Raw genomic sequence first — 21,562 nt, 5'->3', positions numbered from 1 at the left:
CTGAGAGAAACACTGACAGCATTCTCCAAAATGCAAAATAATTAAAAATAAAGTAAGTCTCTACTTCTTCATGTTGACCTTTTACAGTTGTCTCATTTTTAGCAGCATTTTACAGTCTGACATGTGATCTCCTTATAATGAGTTTCTAAAAAGCCTATTCCCTGGGCTTAAAGCACACATATTCAGTGCAAACGGAACCACAGATTAAGGAATAGTTTTCAATTTATATATATACTTTTATCAGTTTGTGCAATTTTGGGAAAAATGTATATTCACAAGAGCCTCTAATTCTGGGCTGCTGGTAGCTGCCAGATCTTTTTCAACTCCAGAAACAGTATTAGCAGGAAAACAATAGTCCAGCATTCAAATATGAAAGTTTGCATTATTTTGTAAATGAAATGTTATGGACTTCTGGACAAAAAATGTACAGAAACAAGTAAAGAAACAAGTATACTCTGAGGACGGTAATGTTTTGCACTGAATAATATGTGTCATTTGGCATATCTTTGAACAGAGGAAAAATCAGAAAGATGCAGAGAAAAGGAAATCTTTCATTTCATGAAAAAAACCCAAACGTTTGTGTGATGTGACACATAATTTAAATGGGTAGTTTTTTCACAAATAAGTCATAATTTGTACCTTTCATTCTAAAACAGAAACAAATCTCACTCCCCAAAACCTTACTCGAAAGCACAGATTACAGCAGTGGCTTCAAATGAGTTGTATTGGAAATATCACAGCAATATCTGCTACGCGGGGTCAATCAGTGGTGGCTGGCTGAAATGAGCATTTCTTGGTAAATCTCTTTGGAAAGTTCAAGATGTACAAATAGTCTGTTGTAACAGGAACTGCTAGATGCTGAAGTTTATACTCTGCCCTCTCTTACACCCTTTTTAAACTCCCTTTCTTTTCCCTATCAGTACAATTCAAAACATAATTTAATGAGCTGGGAGGTTAATCATGATAATGTAGAAGCCTCACGAAACTCTTACAGGCATTATTTTTCCTCAATAGCTGCCCTCTTGTCTAAATGCTCAGCCACTGTTCTTGCTCGTTATTACATATACCTCCACCTCCTCCTCCTCCACACGGGTTTTTCCTGCTTTTCGAATGTCACTGTTGCTGAAAGCAGTCTTTGCCATCCATTAGGATTCCTTCCTTGTTAAGAAACAAAAGTCATAATGAACAATTTCTGTAATATCTAAAACTTTTTCTTGTTACTTTCAACTCTGAATTGCTTTCAGTGGGAAAGAGGGATTCTTTTTTAAATTATGATTTTTTAAAGATCGCTGATTTATTTGTAAGGTACATTCTCAGCTTCAGGAAAGTTTTTATCTGCATTTTAAGTACAACTTTTCAGCAACTCTCAGTGCAATAGAGCTGCTCTGTACTTTCTGCTTTTCTGTCTTCAGCTCTTCCAAAATTAAATTTCTTGTAATGCAACTGATGCATTGCAGATTCATTAAAAAAAAATAAATGTTGGAGACATGAGAACTTTGAGTTTTTAGAGGAGCAAATCCACTACATCTCTTTCTCTGCCAGGCTTAGGTTCATACCTCTGTGGAAAGCTTACTGGTCCTAAAAGCACACAGGGTTTATTCCCACCTTCACACTCACTTCCAGACATAAGAAAAAATAATTTCTTTAATTTTATACTTCATAATTGTACATTTATACATATTTTTTCTACAAGTTCCTCCCCCAAAAGTGCCAAGCAATTTTTGCCATAAAAAAGAAATTGATGTCATCTACATATCTAGCTCTGACAAATCACCTTATTCCCTGTAAGAAAAAAGCAATATGTGTTTGATCAAGCACACACATCTACACACTCATTTCATCTTTCTGAATGAAAGATGAAGGTTCGTGTTTTCAAATTTGAATTATATTTTCTTCCCAAATTCAAAAAAGGGTTTTTTTTTTCATCACAGTAGTCCACCACATCTGGTTTCAACAGCCCTTTATGTAGCCACACTCAACACGGCTCTGAATGCTTTACAAATAATGAGTTTCAGTAAGGGTACTGCAAGTTCAATGAGATAAACAGAGCAGCTGTTATCCACTTTGTAATAACTCACAGCAGCCCTAACCATTAGGATCTCTTTTCCTGAAGGGGTGAATGTTTCCCAGGACCTTGGGGTTATCCACCTGGACAGCAACCAGAGAAAAGCAGGACAATTTAATGTCCCCATGCACCTCCAGCCATTGAGTACCACTCCACAGCATTACAGTATTTATGGCCAAGGAAGGACCACACAATTCATCAGAGGTTTCTGTTTAGAGTACAGAGGATAGAGAGAAAAGTCTATAATATAGTACTGTAACACAAGTTTCATTTTCCAGACCTAATTTACACTAAATCTACTGTATTCCCTTTCAAAAGAAAAAATATATATATATCCATGGAGTGATTGGATGAAAATGTGCCAAATTGACAATGAACAACAACAACAACAAAAAATCAAACAAAACCACATTTATATAGGATTTATAGGAGTCATCAGTTTGGAAGCCCCTCTAACCCTTGAATTAAAACAATATTCTATAAGTGGTAGAACAGACACTCACAGAAGGGATATTTGGATGTGATACAACATTCAAGACAAAAATCATCTCACTTAACTTGAAATGCTACATGGAATGAATCCTAGACAAAGTGTCAAAGAAGTACCCTGAGTCAGACCAGCTGAGAATTTGACTTCAGGGTCAAAATGAGTGATGGGCTATTTTACTGATGCTGAGTACTTCTAGTTTCCACTGAAGTCAACAGAAATTGGGGATGCTCAGAAGAACTAACAAATTAAACCATTATCTACTATTACTTTTTCATAGTTATGCTGCAGGGTGATTTGTTATCGTGAAATACTACACATTTCCTCAATGTGGCACCTTTCCAGCAAGTTTGTCTCATGGTCTACAACTGTTTTTATGCCTTTATACATATACATGTTTCTCAGCAGAAGCCAATATTTAGAAACAATAAAGGAATTTCCCTGCCTGAAGAAAGAAAGGTTTAAAACTCCACATGAGAAACTATGATTACACTTAGGAATGATGAGTTTCACATGACTGTGACAACATCCTATACTGCTGACAACCATGAGATCCTGTGCTGTGGCTAACTGAAAGAAATCCCCAGACTGATGCTGAGCTGTTTTCTATTTTAGTCCGTGAATCCTATCTTTTACAGGGCTGTAGTCAATTCAATTTCTTCAGTCTCTCCCTTAAACTAACCTGACTAAAGATTATTCACACATACAGCTCTAAGCCCTGAACAACTTCAGTTCCAACATGTTTCCCCCAAAATTAGTAACAATTTTTCTCTAGCACCATAACCAAAATAAGTCGTAATATTCTAATTCAGATGGGACTTGAGGTAACAGCTAACAACAAAGGCTGTGTTCAAGATTTCCATTTTACCATAATTACTTTCAGCATGAGGTTGGTGTTACTTTGTGCTTACTGATTTAGGGGAAAGAAAAAAAGGTTTACACAGTATTGCTCCAATGCTGTATATTCCTGAACTTTATTTCTAAATCTAATTCAAAACACACTACGAGTGAATGAGCCAAAGCAGATAAATCTGTGATATCTGAAGAACTAGTCTAAACAGAAGAGGACTTGTCTTACCATCTTCTTCAGATGGACAAAAGATTTTTGTGACCCACTTGCCATTTTTCCTTCAGTTTACAAGCCAATATAATTCTAATTTCATTACCACTCTGCTTGTCAGAATACACACACACACACCTCGCATCACTCCCAAATTTCTGCTCTCAAGGTCTACTGGCACTTCAGAAATGCACTGAAGCATTCCTTTTAGGAGGGGCTAACCCCCTGTCCCACCATCCAGGTGGCCCAGGATGCACTGAACTCTGAGGACTGCACTGAGCTCACCTTTAGACTGATGACTCTGGCTTTTACAGGCAGAACTCACCTTGCGTTAACAACGCAGTCAGGAGTATCAGATATGTATCTTAGCCTCATCTGCACACCCACACTCTCCCTGCCTCTCTCTTTCGCCACTGAGTGTATGGGGAGCCTCAGCAACTACCTGTGACTTGACACCAAAATTTTATCCAGCTGTTGCTGTGAAAGATAAATCTCACATTATATTATCCCTACACTTTTTCAAGGAGTCTCTATGAATATGTTGAATGACTTTTAATTTACTTAACACATGTAGCCTTCTGCACACCAGAAATTTATGTGATATGCGTGCTCTTTTGCAATTTTATTGGCTAGTTCATTGCAATAAGACCTGATGTGTAGTAGGTTGAATACAGAAGAAAAAAAAAAAAATCAGAAGAGCCAAAGCAGACGTATATGGAACAGGCTGAGTTCAACCAATTTCAGTTGCATGTCTATACTACTTGTCCTATGTTTTATATAGCAGTTAAGGTAAAAAAACCAGATAATGTATGGGAGACTTTATGTCATTCCTTCAAAACAGGCAACCTGAAGGTACATTTCAACACTAAGTAAAGAATAAAGCAGAGTTAAGATATTATGTCATATCTGTATCAAGACATACTAAAAGAAACACTGAAAAGAAACACCGAACTTAAGCAACGATTGCTTAATTTATGATTGATACATACTCTAATTTGGACTAAAAATAAAGGCCACACAGGAGCAGCTGCTGGTGAGGCATGCAGTGGTCTTTCTTCTGAGTGAGAACTTCTGACATAAACATGTTAGTGCTCCACGTACAGCGTTAGTTGTCAATCAAATTACAAAGCTATTGAATGGTCTTTTTCCTTAACTTCAAAGAATTAAATAGGATAGGGCCAATTCATCTCTGGAATCACCTCTCTCCCTCTTCCCTACCACATCTGCTGTGCTCGAAAGGGGTCCCCTTAGGCTGACAAAGCTCACGTTTGAACTTGTCATGCTCTAGGATGGTAAGATGTTTTCAGTCACAGGCCGGTAATTATGGAACTTGCTTCTACATGAGGTAAGATAGCAAGAGTGAACCTTCTTGCCATGACTTGGCTTACATTTGAGAAATTAGGTCACTTAAAAATTTCACAAATATTTCTAGAATTCTTGCATCCACATACTAAAATACTATAACGGGTCTAAAACAGAATCTAATTATCTCCTAAGATAAACTACATTGTATCAGATGCAACTGAAAGAAATGTGTCTCTGTAACTACACTGTGGTTGAAGACAAAGACAAGCTTGAAACAGTTAATCCACCTCTGCTACAGCTAGCAACAGGCAGCGCCCTGGAGGCCTCGGCAGGGATCACAAAATAGAGACTTCCAGGCAGAAGTAGAAGAAGAAGTTGAGATAAAAATCCCAAGTACTTTCAATTGAGAAAAAATAGGTCTGAGACAAAATTTCAGAACATCGATGTGCATAAGTGCTTATGCTTAAGATAGTTCAATGAAACGGACTGAATTACAAAGAGTACAATTTAATTTCTGACAGCATCTGACATAAACTAGTTCCTTACAATTGTTCATGTATATATATTTTATATAAGTATATATATGTAAGTATATATGTATATACACTTAATGCAGGGGACACAAACAAATGCAATAAGCCAACCTACAGTGTAGGAAAAAGGAAGATCCCACGTGTAGATGAAAAACTGCAACATTATATTATTACTGACAGAGTAATAATGGGTGCTAAAGCAGACAGTGGTCATAAGAGAACAAGTTATCAGTCTCAGTACCCACCTCATTAGTAACTGGGAGAACTGACAGTGCAGATTCACAGTACTTCAGTGCACTGGTTTTCTGGCCAAGATCTTTATAGCACTGAGAAGAAAAAACATTTTGTTTCTAATCATACCACTGTAAGAATATCAGAGTCTACAAATCATTATTCTTAAGAGAACTTGGTTACCTTTGCCAAATACACATAATTGCATTTGGAATACCCTGGATGCATTTCTTCTGCCTAAAGAGGAAAAAAACAGGAAACAAAACATAAAGACAAAAATCATGTGAGGAGATTTACCTGGTCCATAGATCATTTTCCACAACACTGTAAGCTTCCTAAAACAGACTGAATCATCCTTACTGTGTATACCACAATGTTTAGTACTTCCAATAAGAAAACAAACAAATAAACAACATGAAAACAAACAAACAAGATAACAAACTCTAAACCAGGCACACAAGCCTCTGACATGGAATACGCTGAAATAGTCCGTACTTCTTGGCTTCCTCTCTCACCAACTGCTTAGAACAGATACCAGCTCATTCTATAGAATATCCATTGGATTCCTGCACTCCCACAATAGGCTGGAAGACACTTCTCTCTCTAAATTATTAATATTTATTTCCTCATCAAAGAAATATACAACCAACCATTTGCATGTTGAGTAATGGATACTGAACTGTATTTGTCAATGTGATAATTGTTTCTCTCTCACATATTTATATTTTCCAGCTATGAGTTCACCCTTCTTTTCAGATTATTATCTTCTAAAAAATACAGGTAGTATGAAAAATTCAAGATCATCTTCCTTTTAAAACATGCCAAGGATGTGAAACCTTGATTGATGAGTACAAATATTACCAGTTATTTACTATTCAAGAAACAATGTTAATCAATAAACAACTTTTGGGAAAGAAAAATTACATCAGTGAACATACTGTAGCTGCAATTCTTGAACCAAAGCAATGCTGCTGTCACTATAACTGTATATTATCAAATAATTGAAAAAGATACAATTGTCTTTTAGAAGGCAATTTAATCTTTGTTATACAATTTGACTTAAAATCACAGCTACTCTGCAGCCCCCTACAAAATGCCCTGAACCTGAAGTGAGTATTTCAAATTATTTCTATCACCTTTGGATTTTAACCTTGCAGATAAAACCTTTACACTGGGAAGATGGCAATGTATTGTATTCTCTAAAATTCAGAAAGTCATTCAACCTTTAAATAGACTAAGAACACAGAAAATAAGTAGTTTTGATAGTGAGAAAAATATACTTGTCCAATTCCTTTGGGAAACTACCTGAAAGGAACATAACGATGGAAGTTTATGCTTTGAATTCAGCCAAATGAAAAACTTGTATTTTTCAGTGCTAGAAGTTGAGATTATTTCTATAAAAGACAGTGAAAGATAGCTTGATTTTATTATTATTATTATTATTATTATTATTATTATTATTATTATTATTATTATTATTATTATTTGCATGTTGTGTTCTCTAATAACTGCACACTCAAGTAGAATGTCCAGGAACAAGGACTTATGTGACAGAGCCTTCTTTTCTACTGCACTGCAAAGGTCTGTCCTCGGCATCAACTTCACCTCCAGGAACAAGAAAGGCTTCTATTGAAATGCGCAGAGCTTCAGATAAGAAAAATGGAAGTGTCACAGGGTCAAAGTTTTCCTTGCCTATGTTAACCTTCTTGCAAAAGTGGTCAAATAACCATCATAATTATACATACATAACTACTACATAAAATACATAACTAATCTGTATTCATTTCACTTTAAATTCAGTAACTATTAATACGGCAAGCAATCGAAGATTTCTGCAGAATGAAATGAAGTGCAGTTCATTCATCTCCAAACTATTTTTAAAATATAAAAGAAAAAAAACATTTTATTGTAGAGCTTTGTGGCATTTAGTAGATCCCTGGATTTACAGCTACAGAATACAATCTCTTCAGCAGACTTGTTGACTACAGTCACATACAGCTGCTGGTACATAGACAAGGAAAACCCTTGAGTAGGACCTACCTTAAGAAAATTCTGCAATGCTTCTTCTACCGTTGAAGTTGGAGGAGCCCCAAAGAGAGCAGTAGCTACTTTCTTTTCAAGCCAAGACAATTGAGCTACCTATAATAAATATATATATATACATAAAAATCAAAAGTCTTTAGGATTGCTCCTCTGTTTTGGAGAAAATAATTCACTGTACTGCTGTACTACTTATGCAACTTATTTTGAAAAAGGAAAAAAACAAACAAATGAAAAAAAAAACCAATCAAGACAAAAAACCCACAACACCAAGGACTGTTTTGTGCTGTCAGTTTTCCAACTCAAAGAATAGTCTTTTTGATATTTTATTCCACTAAGTGGGAAAAGTACACATTAACAAAATACACTACAAAACACCAACATTACTGATATGAGAGTCTTCCAATATATGAAGTTTAACAAACAGTTTGGTATCATAAGACCTTGCCATTTTTCTAAGGCTAGGAGCCTAGCCCTTCAAGCCTGTTAAGTTTTTAATGATAGACAGCTTAATACTGTAGTGCACATGCAGACTGCTTTTCCACATTATGAAAAGAAAGCTGTTGCTACAGTCAAACTGTCACTGCTTTTGGCCCCTGTAAAACAAATCCATTTACTACAGTGAAGCTGGTCACAATCACTGTTAAGAAAGTGGTTTCATTTTCTCTCTTCAGATCTAAAAAATAACATTTGTCAAAGACGTCTTTCAAGAAAGACTAGCAGCAATGAAAAGGGCTTTAGAGAACTGTCATATTGACACACAATGTACATGACTTCTTCCCTTCCATATATCGACACCTGACAGAAACTGCTCTGGTTACTGCCATAAAGTCCTTCTCTCCACCACCCAACCCAGAGAAGAAACATACTTCACGTCTCTAATGAAGGACAGAGCTAAGAAGTGTAATGTAAGACTGGACCCTGTTCAAGCAGAGAAGTCAAGCCACCCTCATTTGGCCACATCTACTATGCCTGTAAAATAAAGTCAGAACTTCATTCCTTCCCATCAATATTTGAAACAAAGAATTGATTTTTCTAGTCACAAACTACAGTTGAGTTAATAATAACAAAAACAATAAGGTTCTGTGTTTTCCTAACGACTCCTAGCCTGATCTATGCAGAAGCAATGCAGAAAAGGGTCACATGCAGTCAAAGAAAGAGAGCTTCCCATTGGAGAACCAGGAGGTGAAACACAAGTCACCCATGGACATCTCTGTTTCAGATGCAGATGCAATTCAAATCTTCACAAGGGTTGAGTCTTGAGCTCAAGCCTGTCCTACTGCTGTAAAAACTGAAATTGTTTTGGATAGCTTCAGGTTATTCCCACCTCATTCCCTGGCTTCCCAATCTCTTTGGGGCTGCTGCTGCTTTTCCTTGCCCCTCTCCTGATGCATTCAGCAGTTATCCAGTACAACAGTTAACCACGGTAAAATGTAAGAATCCATTCGCACCATAAGAAGTAGCTATTTAAAGCAATCAATCAGAACACTATTCTTCTGAATGGGCATCAAGTTCTACGTATTTCTTGTTGCAAACTGCCTAAAAATACCATTTCAAAGAATACAAACATAGACCAGCATGCAACAGGAAAACACATTTGACTGTGCTTTCTTGTCTGGCCCCATTTTCTCAAGCTCCACAACAGCAACATTACTTGTAGACAGAGGCATCCTGAACAAGTCTTTCTGGTTGTTTGACAGGGTTCAACACCTTATTTGTTAAATACCATCAGTAAGTCTCATACAAACTCACTAAAATATTTCAGAGAGAAGCAATAATAAGAAATTAAAGCTTCTTTCATTCTCCCTCTCTCATCTCTCACTCTTGAAGCACCTTTAAGAGCATAAAAAAATGCTCTCTGGCAAACTCGGAGCTCTCATTCACTGAAACAACATGATGTCTCCCCCATCTATACTGCAGTGCTTTTACACTGTCACAAACTGCAGCACGCCGGTTAAAACTTCACGTTGTAAGCATGTATATAATTCCTTCCCACACTACACTTTCCTAGCTGCTCTCTAGTTTTTAAGTCATACTCTGTGAGAAGCAGTAATATGATTTTTGCAAATGTATTGTTTTCTTCTGCTGCAGCGTTCTTTATTCTCCTGGAAGAGGAAGGGGTTTTCTATATGTCTCGGTTCTTCTTATCAAGGACTGAGCTTACAGAGGGCTGATAAGTGGAAAATAATAAAGGGAATGATGCTTACACTGTTCTCTGCAAGACTATCCAACACCCTGGAGGTATACATACAACGCACAGATACAATTACCACACAAATGTCTGCTGTTATGCAACAACCAGGGAACAAAATTGTTGTTTTTCCATGTGGAGTTATAATTGTAGATTGAAAACACAAGTTCTTCCTGGCAGTTGTTTTATTTTCTTAAAAGATTTCATCAGAACTGATCTACTGAGGTTTTAGTCATTATTTTGTCTGGCCTGGGTGCTGCTTTGCACTATTCGAACTTCTAAAAAAATAAACACTTGGCCATTTTTATATAATAAACTCCACCAACCTAAAGCAATCTTGAAAAGCACAATGCACATATGCACAACAGTGATTTATATTCCATGCACACTGGATTCAAAGTTATCCTTTGCAACTATTACATGGATAGCTTGATAGTTCTGTAATGCTCGAAGTATCCTGATTTGTAAGCTGCAGGCTTGATAAACTCATGACAGCTATCTATAGCCATCTATGAATGAAGTGTCTAGTTTACACTTGTTGCCCATGCTCCTTGCACAGTCAATAGAGTCAGCAGCATCTCTATTAGGCATCTACTCTTATATCAACTTCAGTACTCCTGGATGAACACTCCCCTCTTTCCCTTCATTCTTTTCTTCAGCTACAAAAGGAGCATAGATTATCACAACTTGTGGATGGTTAAAGATAAGTGAATTAATCCCATCACGAGACCTTAACCACATCCCACCAGAGACAGTCAGTACCCCCATGTGAATGAGGTGGGTAAAGAGCTGTTTTATGCAAGACACAGAATTGTGTCATGGAGTAATAACTATGAACAGGAAATACTACTCTTTCTCTAGACAAACAAAAGCACAGTTTCTAATTTGAAATAACTTTATTAAAGTAAATCTTTGTGCCATGTTCAGTGAAATTGAAACATTATTCTTAGTACATCGACTAACTTTATTAAGTATTCTCTGTGTGTAAGCAAGCACAGGCAACAGATACCCTGGTGGAGTAAGCTCTAGTGTAGTGAAAATTGAACTTGCACAGTCAAGGTTATTCCATATAGTGCAGTGCGTATCTCACAGTCCACAGAAAATGAAGTACAAAGACACTCTAAGGAGTGAGATCATAACTATCATCAACTTCAGCTTCATTTAATGTGTGTCACAGGACTGGTAATGGACAGAAGAAAGTAATAAGAAGAACAGCTACTGCAGCAAGTAATTACTACTATAACAACAATAAAACAAATGAAAGAAGGAAATGTTCTACACATGATTTCCAAAGCTTAAGAGAGCCCTGACGTAAGTACCTCCCAACAGCCTGAAAAGTCACAAAAGCACTGCAAGAACACTGGGCTTTCAAAGAATATCTCATTTCATGTATTGGGTCACTCTGAAGAGGAATACTGCTTCCCAGCTGCCATACATGAGGAGAGCTAGTCCTACTCACTCATCACAACAGGGAGGGGGCTTGAGGGACCAGCAGCCACTCCCTGAACTTCTCTAGGGTAGGAGGAGTGTGAGTCACCACAGCAGCCTGGTCACTGGCAAAGAGGGAAGGCCATTCTCATGTTCCAAAGCTTACAGAGGTGACTGTTTTGAAAGAGATCTCCTATAGTTGTGTCAAAAGAACAAGTTCTCATCAGCTTATTCTACCTGAATCTCTACTAAGACAGAGAAGGAAGTCACCCATGGAGTTAAACTGCAGCTGACTGTAAATCTGTACTTTCCTATCAGACCTCTAATTCCACTGAAGATTAAGGCAGAAAATGTGGTTCTCTCCTAAACACCGTGTAAAGGAATTCCTTAACATGTCTTTCTCCTCCGTAGTACAGCATCAGCAAAACTCACATAGGAACTAAAGCACTTACTGAGTGAAGTTCATCTTTTTTCTTGTTTTTGCCTCCTCCTTGGTTTTGAGAAGCAAACCCTTTCCGTTCACATCTCTTAACAAACTCCAGAATGTTGGCACCAATAAAACTAATTCATTTGCATTGAAAATTCAGCCAGGACTGACCCACGACCTTAAACGATTTCCTCCTCCAATGTTAATGGTAACGGCTCACGGATGACCAATCACACAGTTGTCTTCCACAAAGGAAAATAATCCCAGTGATCCAGCTTCAATAAAATATCAATGGCATCTACTAAAATATCCCCAGAGGAATCTTTTCTTTTTTTTTTTTTTAATGACGATCTATGAATGTGAAATTGTATTAAATAATTGTACTATGTTTTTATCTCTGGAAAAAATTAAATAACCAAACAGCAGTTTTAAAATATTGGCTTCCAACACAAATATTCTCCTTCTTGCCAGCTGAGGATCCGCTACAGTCTGTACAGGCATCTAGCCATTTATCCAACTTGGACTCCCTGGGCTTTCACTTTCTTGTAAGAGGAGCACACTCATAAAGCACTCATACAGATGAACTTGGTCAGTTTCTTCCCCAGGGTAACCCAAACAGATTATACTGGGATACACCACATGAATCCAACGCCACATGAATCCAACACATTGCACCTAACGTACAAAAACAAACTTCCAAGAAATCTAATTTTTAACACCTCACTAGCATTTACCAGAGGCTCCAATTCAATTTCACAAGCATATGCTAAGCATCCTGAGCCTGTTCCGTAATGGCAAGTAAGTAGCCACAAATCTTAACTAGATATAGACTCAGTTTTAAAATCTGCTCTAAATGCTAGCATAAATTAAAATGGAACATTGAATTATGAAGGATTATCAGATAATTGCTTGCAAAACTCTGAAGAAAGAAAATAATTCCTATACTCTATGTACCACAGATCAATTAACTTCCAATAAATGCTTCTGGCTGATCTGAAGAGCAAAGGTAATTTTCACTCTCTTAATAAAAAGAGAGCTACAACTTAGAGGGCTCTAAACACTATATTTACTTTAAACAACATTCATCTACACAAGCAGATATTTAAAAGATCTAAATAGCATTGTTGTGCTCTTCGTAGCTGTTGTAGTTTCCACGAAAACAAACAAGAGGCATTACTTTCAGAGCAACCTACATAATATGGATTTCAGCAAGTTCTAGTTGGGGTGAGCTAGGATTGAGATCCTTAATGGACCCGTGGATAGAAACCCAAACTATGGTCTCATCCTGCTACCAAAAGCGTGCAAATCACAGAATGTGTTTAAGAGCTGACTGCCCTAGAACTTATCACAAAATGTTACTCAGTCCTACACTCACATTTATCTGAGCTATATAAATCTATCCCTAGTCCATCAGGTTAGTATTTTGTCATGGCCAGCAAGAAAGCCACAGAAGAATTAAAAAACAAAAAACATATATAAATCCTAAGTACTACAGTCGCTACATCAGTTTAAGAGGACAATTTCACTTCATAGAATGCAGGTCAGGTCACACTCTAAGGCAATGCTCATCTGTGGCTTTATTGCTCCTGAAGGGAGCACTGCATTGATGGTAGGAGTGTGGAACGTTAATTTGTAACGATACAGTGTACCAAACCACATGCAGCAGCCAGTAAGTGGTAACTGCCACTAACGTGAAATGATTAAAAAACCCAGCACAATATAAACAAAATGACGTACATTTAGATTACATGTAAAGCTTCCAAAAGCAATAGCTCAAGCCATGAGAAACATCTGGGAGTGTTTGACATAAATGGGAGCTACAGTCAGTTGTTGGCCATAGCATGGTATAAAAACGCTTCAGGAATCACTGACAAGAAAGATATTCTTCAAAGGCAGGAGGGCAGAAAGCATGCTATGGGGAAATCTTTAGCAACTCACTTTTGCATTACCAATGCTGACATTCAAGAACAGCTGCGATGAAAAGCAAAATGAAAAGCTTTTTAAAAAAGCTGGTGTCATTCTTTATTTGGATCAAATGAGAAAAAAACCCAGATGCTGAAAGTTTTTTGAAGGTTATGTATATGATCTGAAAGAACTGCTGAAAGATTACCTTGCACTAAGCCTCGCTGTAGATAAAGTCAGAGGCTGCAGTTCATAGCAACTCCCTCCTCCCAGTAGGTAGGCACTACATAGTAACAAGCACTGGAAGCAGCTGGGGAAAAGGCAGGTCTGGAATTCCCTTTGCACCAGCCACTGCTACTCTGAGAACTCTCCCAATGGTCTCCTACAGCCTACACTTTGCAAGAACATTTCCTTCTGACAAAAGATCTAGGTTGTGGTTGGACTCGATGATCTTTAAGGTCTTTTCCAACCTAAGCGATACTATGATTCTAATATTCCTCACAGCACAGAAGATGAGCCATAGAACAGGTGGTTTTAAGAATAAAGCAACTCTATATTATAAGCACAAGCATTTGATAAAAATATATATATAAATAAGAAATATATAAACAATCAACAACTAAACTGGTAAACCAGTGAATTTTTTTTTTTCATAAGAGTACTGAAAACTTCATCATTAACACAATATTTAAAAACTCTTGTATTGGCATAACAAAAATTGTACTCTTGCAAAACATTTTGGCGGATTACAGATTTTATATCTGAATCTTTGTTGTGACATTCTCTTGGGAACTTTCCAAGCCATTACAATAGCCCAGGAACATCACATGTGGCAGTTAATTCAGGAAACGTACATGCCCTGCTTATTTAGCTCAAAATATCTACTTCAAGAAACATCTACTTCAAGTCCCATTACTTCACTTCAAATGCATTTTAATTTTTCAATACAATAAATGTTAGATTAAAAAAAAACAACAACAAAACAACAACTTACTGAATAGCACCATCTTCCATTTAGGTAATATAAAAGAGGATCTTGAGGCTTAAGTTCAATTGCTTTATCTAGATGCTCCTATTAAAAAGAAAATAACCAGTGTCACTTCAGATGTCACATTCTAAGAAGTTTGCTGCAAATCATATTTAAAAAGTCAGGAATTCTTTTCTGTTGTAATTATTTTCTAATGTCCTAAGAATATTTTAGTTATTGAACCCCTTTCCTACAAAGGAAAACCACAATCAATGTTATGTAACGACTCTGCACACAACACAACAAGATCATGAATAAGCAGCTCAAAATCTGAAAGGGCTCAAGAACTTTTGTCTTAAAAAGGCAACAACTTCCATTATATTTTTAGTTATAGTTAGCATTAAACTGACTCACATCAAATCAGTGGGAAAGCAGCCACTCTTTGACAGCTCAGATGTGTCAGTGCCCATCACTGACTTTTCTATTACCCTGGAATATGACTGCCCAGTGAAACGACACAACAAAGTGTTATCATAACATAAAATTCGGGAACAAAATGGTTGTGTTGCAGTGAAACAGTAGAAGCTAGAAAGTATCTGATCTAGTGATTCCTCCAAAACTACTATCGCTATAGATTACACATGTATTTATTTCTCTCTGAAATCACCGAAGAAAGCTCTCATTGCTTAACTTGAATTAAAAAAATATATATATATAAAACACATTATTTTGCCCCTAAGTGCTGTTTGCCTCTCAAAATAAATACATACAGGCTTTATTTTTTTCTCCCAGATGCCGCTGTTCTTCTATCTAAACCAGTGACTAGGATTTCTGAATTGTTAGTCTATTATTCTATCATTTCGTCCACAAGCTAATCGGGGAGGAGCTATGTTTTTATGCTATTATTTTCCTCAAAGCCCTAACTTTTCCAAATGATTCGCATGGATTTCAGAAACTACCCCTGAAGAAGAAGACCTCTCTGAAAGGGCTACTAATGCTGTGTGCTCTTTTAAAACTCCATCCTTAAACAACCGTTGCACTCCCCTGTTATTTGTCACCTTCCCCTTCTGACCCAGCCTGTTGCAGCACCCAGGGCTCAGCTCACTTGGCACAACTCAGATGGATTCAGCACTCATTCATAAGAAAGCCCTGCAACACTCTCTGCCACGTGTGGGATGTGACGGGGACCCGTCCCACCTATTCCCTGGGAAGGGGGACACGTCTGCTGCCTCCCACCGGTACCCACAATAGGGGCACTGCCTTGGAGGGCAGTGGGCACATAGAGTGCTGAGGATGAGGGGGGAGGGAGCACATGTAACAAAACTGCTAACTCTGGAATACAGAGTTACCTTTGAGAGGACAGTGTTAAAACAAACATCACTCATTAAAGGTAGCGTGAAGCACGACTGCAGGACGGTGTTAATTCATCAGTTCACCTTTCTCATTTTTTATTATCTAAACAGAATTGTTACTCCTTTGTCTTCTCCCCTTCTCCCCTGTGACTACAAAATGAAACAGAAATCTTGATGCTGCTCCCAGAACCCTTATCCCAATTTTTATTTTTTGAAAGCATATAATTTGCACACACAAAGAACAGTTTCACTTTAACATCAGCACCAAACTGAACTGTGAGGCTGAATTACTGAGTTCAAAAAATCTGCCTTTGACACTCTGCAGGGAAATAATTTGAAGGAACAGCTTAAAAAAAAAAAGCCTACAAAAACATACCTTAAAGAGATAACCATTCCTGATTTTGTTTTGTACACTGTCAAACTGAGACATATAGCCACACATAATTGCAAACCTGAGAGGGGAAAAGAAAAACACACACACATACTTTTGGTGATTTAAATAAGCCTTTGATCAAATTACAAAATATTTCAATACCTAATTCATAGATTATATACAGGTTTTCTTCCATTTTGACAGCTGGAGAAAAGTTTGGCGTGAGCTGTACAGATCCAGGAGCAGACAACAAAACGGTACAGAACAAAGCAATAATGGAAACAAGAAGTTTAAGCGACACTGTCGATGAAGTGAAAAAGCAGGGAGTTTTTTCCTCCAACGTTCCTACCACTCAGCTCTCAGCTCAGTGCTTCCCGACCGGCCCCAACCCCGCCAGCAGCTCAGCCCAACCCGCTGCGCTCTGCCCTGTGGTGCTCCTGTGAAGGCAAATCCCCACGGTGTGCTCACAGGGAGTAGCAAGCCTCAGAAACAGCACGTGTCTTCTGCCTTCTGCAAGCATCGCTGTGCATTCCCGCACCTCCAGCATTCTTCTAACATCTTCACAACTATTTAAAAAGCATACATGCACATCTTGCTCTTACAAAATCACAGCTGCTGTTACAGCTGCTTATTACTAAGATTTCTTTATTAAATCTCAGAAATCAGGTACCGTGTCCACAGATAGAAGAAATGTAAGGTTATTGCTATGAAAATTTTTTCTCATTAAGTGGATAAATCTGAAAATGTTTCAGAGCTCTCTCTCTTTTTACAGGCTGACTTTCTCAGTGACGCTTATCTGACACTTCACTCAGCTTCCACTACTTTGTCCTCATTACTTCAACAGCAACAGAAACTGTTGTTCATAAGGCAGCTGCCTTGCATACATCAGTCCAACCTTCCTTGGACCTATTCTCATTGGTATTAAGACAACTTCACTTTTTCTCCTAAAATCTATGGAACCACCTAAGCTATACTTGAGCATCACAAACTAATACTGATGACTTACCAATTTTTTAGAAAGATTTTTAACTTCATATTAAAGATTTTACAAGGTAATATTGACTTAAAGCAAAGAATAATCCTAGAAGTGGGAAATCAAGTTGAAGAACGGAGCAAAAGATGGGAGTTGTGCAAGCAGCTTGTGAAGTCAGTGGTGGTAACACGACTGCAATCTGTATGGCACACAGTGTTTAAAGGATTACTAAACCTCAGCTTTCTTTAATTTCTTTATATAATGTAATTATTCAAGCTTCAATGAACCCTCATTAAAATGTCACTGCCAGCATAACTAAATAAATCATTTTATTGCTTAGAGCCATACCTAGTGGTTTTAATTGAGCAATATTCATGCTGCAAGTTATTGCTCTTTTGGTCGGCTAGCGTTCCCAGGTACAGCACAGCAGTTAGCACAGCACAGGAGTTATGTGTGAGAGCTCCGGGCAGCTGTCAAACCCCTCTGAGAGGATATGCGCTGCCACTGGGGAGCACTGAGCAGAGCTCCGCTCATGGCACCGCCGCCTCTGGCAGTGGGAGCTGCACAGGGAGCCTTTCGTATGGGAAAGAGTGGGGAGGGTGGGAACGAGCAAGGCGGGGTCAGGAAAGTTCAGGTATTTAGAAAGAGGGGGAAGGTACCGAAACATTTATTAGGCTTAAGTAACTCGGGCAACATTTCCCCTATTCCCTTTACTCATTAAGTGCTAATCAGATAAACTCAGCATACCATAGCTAAACGGATTGCTGCTACAAAAGAAAACAATGAAAAGCGAACAGCTAATCCAGCACCTTGCAGTATTTCCCTGTCTGTGCGTGACAAGAAAGAGGGCCTTAGTTTAAACCAGTTCAAAGAAAAACTTCTACTTACAGCTCAAATCTCCGGGGAGGGAAATCCGTGGAACATTCATAACGAATGAAAAATAAGCTGACCTACCCACTTTAAATGCGTGAAAATGTGTTCCACGTATATTCACGGCCTTTTTTTCCCCACTCCTTTCTGTTTTATACTTTTAAGATAGAGTTGAAAATCAACTGCATTTCGGAGATTCATGTGGGGGGGTCAGTTGTTTGTTTTTTTGCCAAGAAAGAATTCTTTTGACACTTAAAATCATTTTCAGAGTTTAAGAAAGCAAGCGGAGGGAAAGCAAAACTTTTATGTCACTGACCCAAGCAGCAATGACAGCATTAAGACACCGATCAGTGAAAGCTGGGAACTGACTACGTTCGCTTCGGTGTGTTCCTTACCATTCAGCCCGGGCATTGCCTTTCAGGCCCCCGCCGGGCCGAGGCCCCCCCAGCCGCAGCCGATGGCCGCGGAGCCTTCAGCGCCAGCCCCACCTGGTGGAGACAGACGGAACTGCGGCTACCACCCGGCCCGCGGGTACCGCCAGCCCTGGGCACCTTCGCCTTGGTTGCTGTTGTAAAACTTACAGGGAAAAAGAATACTAACTTTTTAAAAGTCACATAATAATGAGAAAATATCTTATGAAATGAGTAAAATATGTCTTCTGCAAGCAAGCGCTGTTCTGTTTGCTCACAAACACTGATAATGACCTGAACTTGAAGAACAAGGACAGGGCAGCAATGAATCTATGCACAGAGAGGGGGATGAGAGGTTGGAGAGAAGCCCCGTAGAAAAGGATGCGGGGGTTCTGATCGGTGGCAAGCTGAATCCAAGTGCTTGCTCAAAGGGCCATCTGTACGCTGGGGTACCACTGCATGAGGTGAGGGGTTGTCCCACTCCGCTCTGCACTGTGTGACCTCACCTCCAGAACTGGGTGTGAGTTGGGTGCCACAACATGAAGAGGACATAAACCTATTAGAGAGTGTCCAAAGGAGGGCTACAAAGATGGTGAAAAGTCTGGAGGGCAAAGTGTGTGAGGAGCAGCTGGGTTTGCCGGGCACAGAGCAGAGGAGCTGAGGCGAGGCCTCATGGCGGCTGCAGCTCCTCAGGGAGCGGAGGGGCAGCGCTGAGCTCTGCTCTGTGTGACAGCGACAGGGCCTGAGGGAACGGCATGGAGCTGTGCCAGGGGAGGGCTCTTCACCAGAGGGTGGTGGGCATGGAACAGGCTGCCCAGGGCAGTGGGCACAGCCAGATCAAGATTAATTTGCATTTTCCTTTCTGTCTGAATAGATATAGAAATTTTGGAATGACAAGATAAAACTGTATAGTGCATACCCACTGCAAAAGGAGCAGCAGGAGGCAGATCCAGCAAGTTTTCTCAAGCACCTTGAATTTTAAGGTGCTTTTGCAAGCAACTTGAATTTTAATAAAGGTAATACAGAGAACTGATACTAGCAGTTTGGCTCTGGCAACCACAGCTATTCCAAATGAAACAGATATATATAGCAAAGATTAAAGGTCTTGAGTCAAAAGCCACATTAGGGTGCTGAAAATCCTATCTTACTCCTTGGCTATAGTCTTCCTGCCACACTTGCTTTGCTCACTGACATAGTCTGACCATCGGCAACCGAGCCAGACCCAAAGGCTTACTTTTTAATCTGACTTCAACATGGTATCACTTCCCATTGAACTGCATGGGCTTTTTTTTTTGCAACTTATATTACTGCTCACGATTCCTGCTCCATTACTCTTCCAGAGGTCATAGGTTGGCATCACTTTCCAACACCGATACATCATTCTAAAAATGTATTTTTTAAGCTTTAAAGGAAAAAAAAAATATTTCAGTTTGCTGTCTCTTCCCTAACGGGAGAGGTAAAGGTAAGAGAAGTAGAGTTAAGAATGTGAAAGACCATCAGCATGCAATGTAAAATGTGCCAAGGTGCTAAGTGAAGTGTTTAGCTTTTCAGTTGTTGGGTGTTGGGTTCTTTGTGGATTTTTTTGGTTGCATTGTTGTTGTTGTTTTTTTTCCCCCATTTGTTTGTTTTTAACTTGGAATGCATCGAAGCCTTGCAAAAATTGGCAGAAAAATAGCTTTCATATTAAAAATTTACCAGAGCACTGAAGCTGAGCTCCAGGAAAATATCAAATGCTGCACATGCTGGGATAAAGTGGCACTTGAAAATACATGGGAAACAAATCCATGCGTTGGTAAATGAAAAGGAAAAAAAAAAAAAAAAGAACACAAAAGCATTTAAGAATTCTGGCTTCATAAATTACCACAACACATACAACAAATTCAAGCAAGTAAAAATGTTGCTGCTAAGGGATATTCATGGAAGTTCATCAATAGAACACAGCTATGCCATGCTTTGCATTTCTGAGGCTACGGAACCCACAGCTGAACTGTGTTCCAGAACCTTAACTTTTGCTTTTGTAAGTGACATGACTAGACCTTGTAGTTGCAAGGATGATCTTGAAAAAATTAGCGGGGTCTTCACAAGTCTGGAAATAAAGTGAAGCAATAGCTTTCTCAGGTAGTAATACAACCGCCCTTGACAGAAAGGTAATAGGTGCTGATTAGTTGCCAGTATTATTATCCCTGTGACCACTTGGACGAGAAGCTTCTAGTAAATAGATAGTTCAAGCCCACCTCAATTGCACTGGCTGCAGCATTTCATCTAGGCACCATGACTTCAAGACCCTTATCCCATGGGATGCATCATGCTCCTCCTCAAAGGCTAGAGGCTGAGGAAAAACTCAGTGACCTGCAATGAGCCTATGCCAACTTCTTCATTCACATTCCTTCACAACTTGAGTAATCAGTACAGGCTGAACAGAGCAACAAGCCATGAACGGTATTTACTCAGTCTCTCTTTGGGGTGGTCAAACAAATAACACCTCACAGCTAGTTTTTCTTTTCCAATGTTACCATTCACTTTTTTGTTGTTGTTGTTTTTTGGTTTTTTTGAAAAATTATTATTATTTATTAAGGAGTGATCATTTGAAAAAGGTTGTGACCAAAATATCTTTATGCTGTAAATGGAGCTTTCAAGCAACAGGAGTAAGTTTCCAAAACAAACTTTCTGAGAGGTCTATAGTCCTATTTCTTGCTTCACCGTAAGAAGAGTGCCAGGCTATATGAATTTCTATGAAAGAGTTATTATGAAACAACATTCAAGAGCACAGCAGCAAATGATCCTTTCTGATGCAGAGGAAAGGAAGGAAGTAATTTTAAGGACTAACTCAGTTCCACCAAGATATTCTCCACTGAATTGAAAATCAAAAAGGAACTGCCCCTAGAAGTTAGAAGAGCTCACAGCTGAAGTGGGGATATTGGATGGGTATTAGAGAATAGCATACAACT

At 38.6% G+C, this 21,562-nt stretch overlaps 1 protein-coding gene across 7 annotated transcripts in view; it reads right to left on the bottom strand.

Annotated features, from left to right (window-relative positions):
- Positions 1 to 21,562, bottom strand: part of RMDN2 (regulator of microtubule dynamics 2) — a 44,662-nt gene that overhangs the window by 7,591 nt on the left and 15,509 nt on the right. For 4 of the 7 annotated variants that reach the window (XM_040698550.2, XM_015283752.4, XM_040698551.2 and 1 more), the window contains exons 6-10: positions 16,365 to 16,440; positions 14,664 to 14,741; positions 7,722 to 7,820; positions 5,865 to 5,918; positions 5,696 to 5,776 (exon numbers count right to left, since the gene is read on the bottom strand). In XM_040698550.2, the coding sequence (XP_040554484.1) occupies positions 5,696 to 5,776; positions 5,865 to 5,918; positions 7,722 to 7,820; positions 14,664 to 14,741; positions 16,365 to 16,440 (388 nt within the window). The remainder of the gene's footprint in view (positions 1 to 5,695; positions 5,777 to 5,864; positions 5,919 to 7,721; positions 7,821 to 14,663; positions 14,742 to 16,364; positions 16,441 to 21,562) is intronic. The other 3 variants (XM_040698553.2, XM_046939205.1, XM_046939206.1) reach the window with 1 other exon arrangement.

Source organism: Gallus gallus, chromosome 3 (genome assembly GCF_016699485.2).
Source record: "Gallus gallus isolate bGalGal1 chromosome 3, bGalGal1.mat.broiler.GRCg7b, whole genome shotgun sequence".
In the NCBI taxonomy this organism is placed as follows: Eukaryota; Metazoa; Chordata; class Aves; order Galliformes; family Phasianidae; genus Gallus; species Gallus gallus.
Note: the sequence above shows the minus strand (reverse complement) of the source record. Positions and strands in the feature narration are given on the sequence as shown.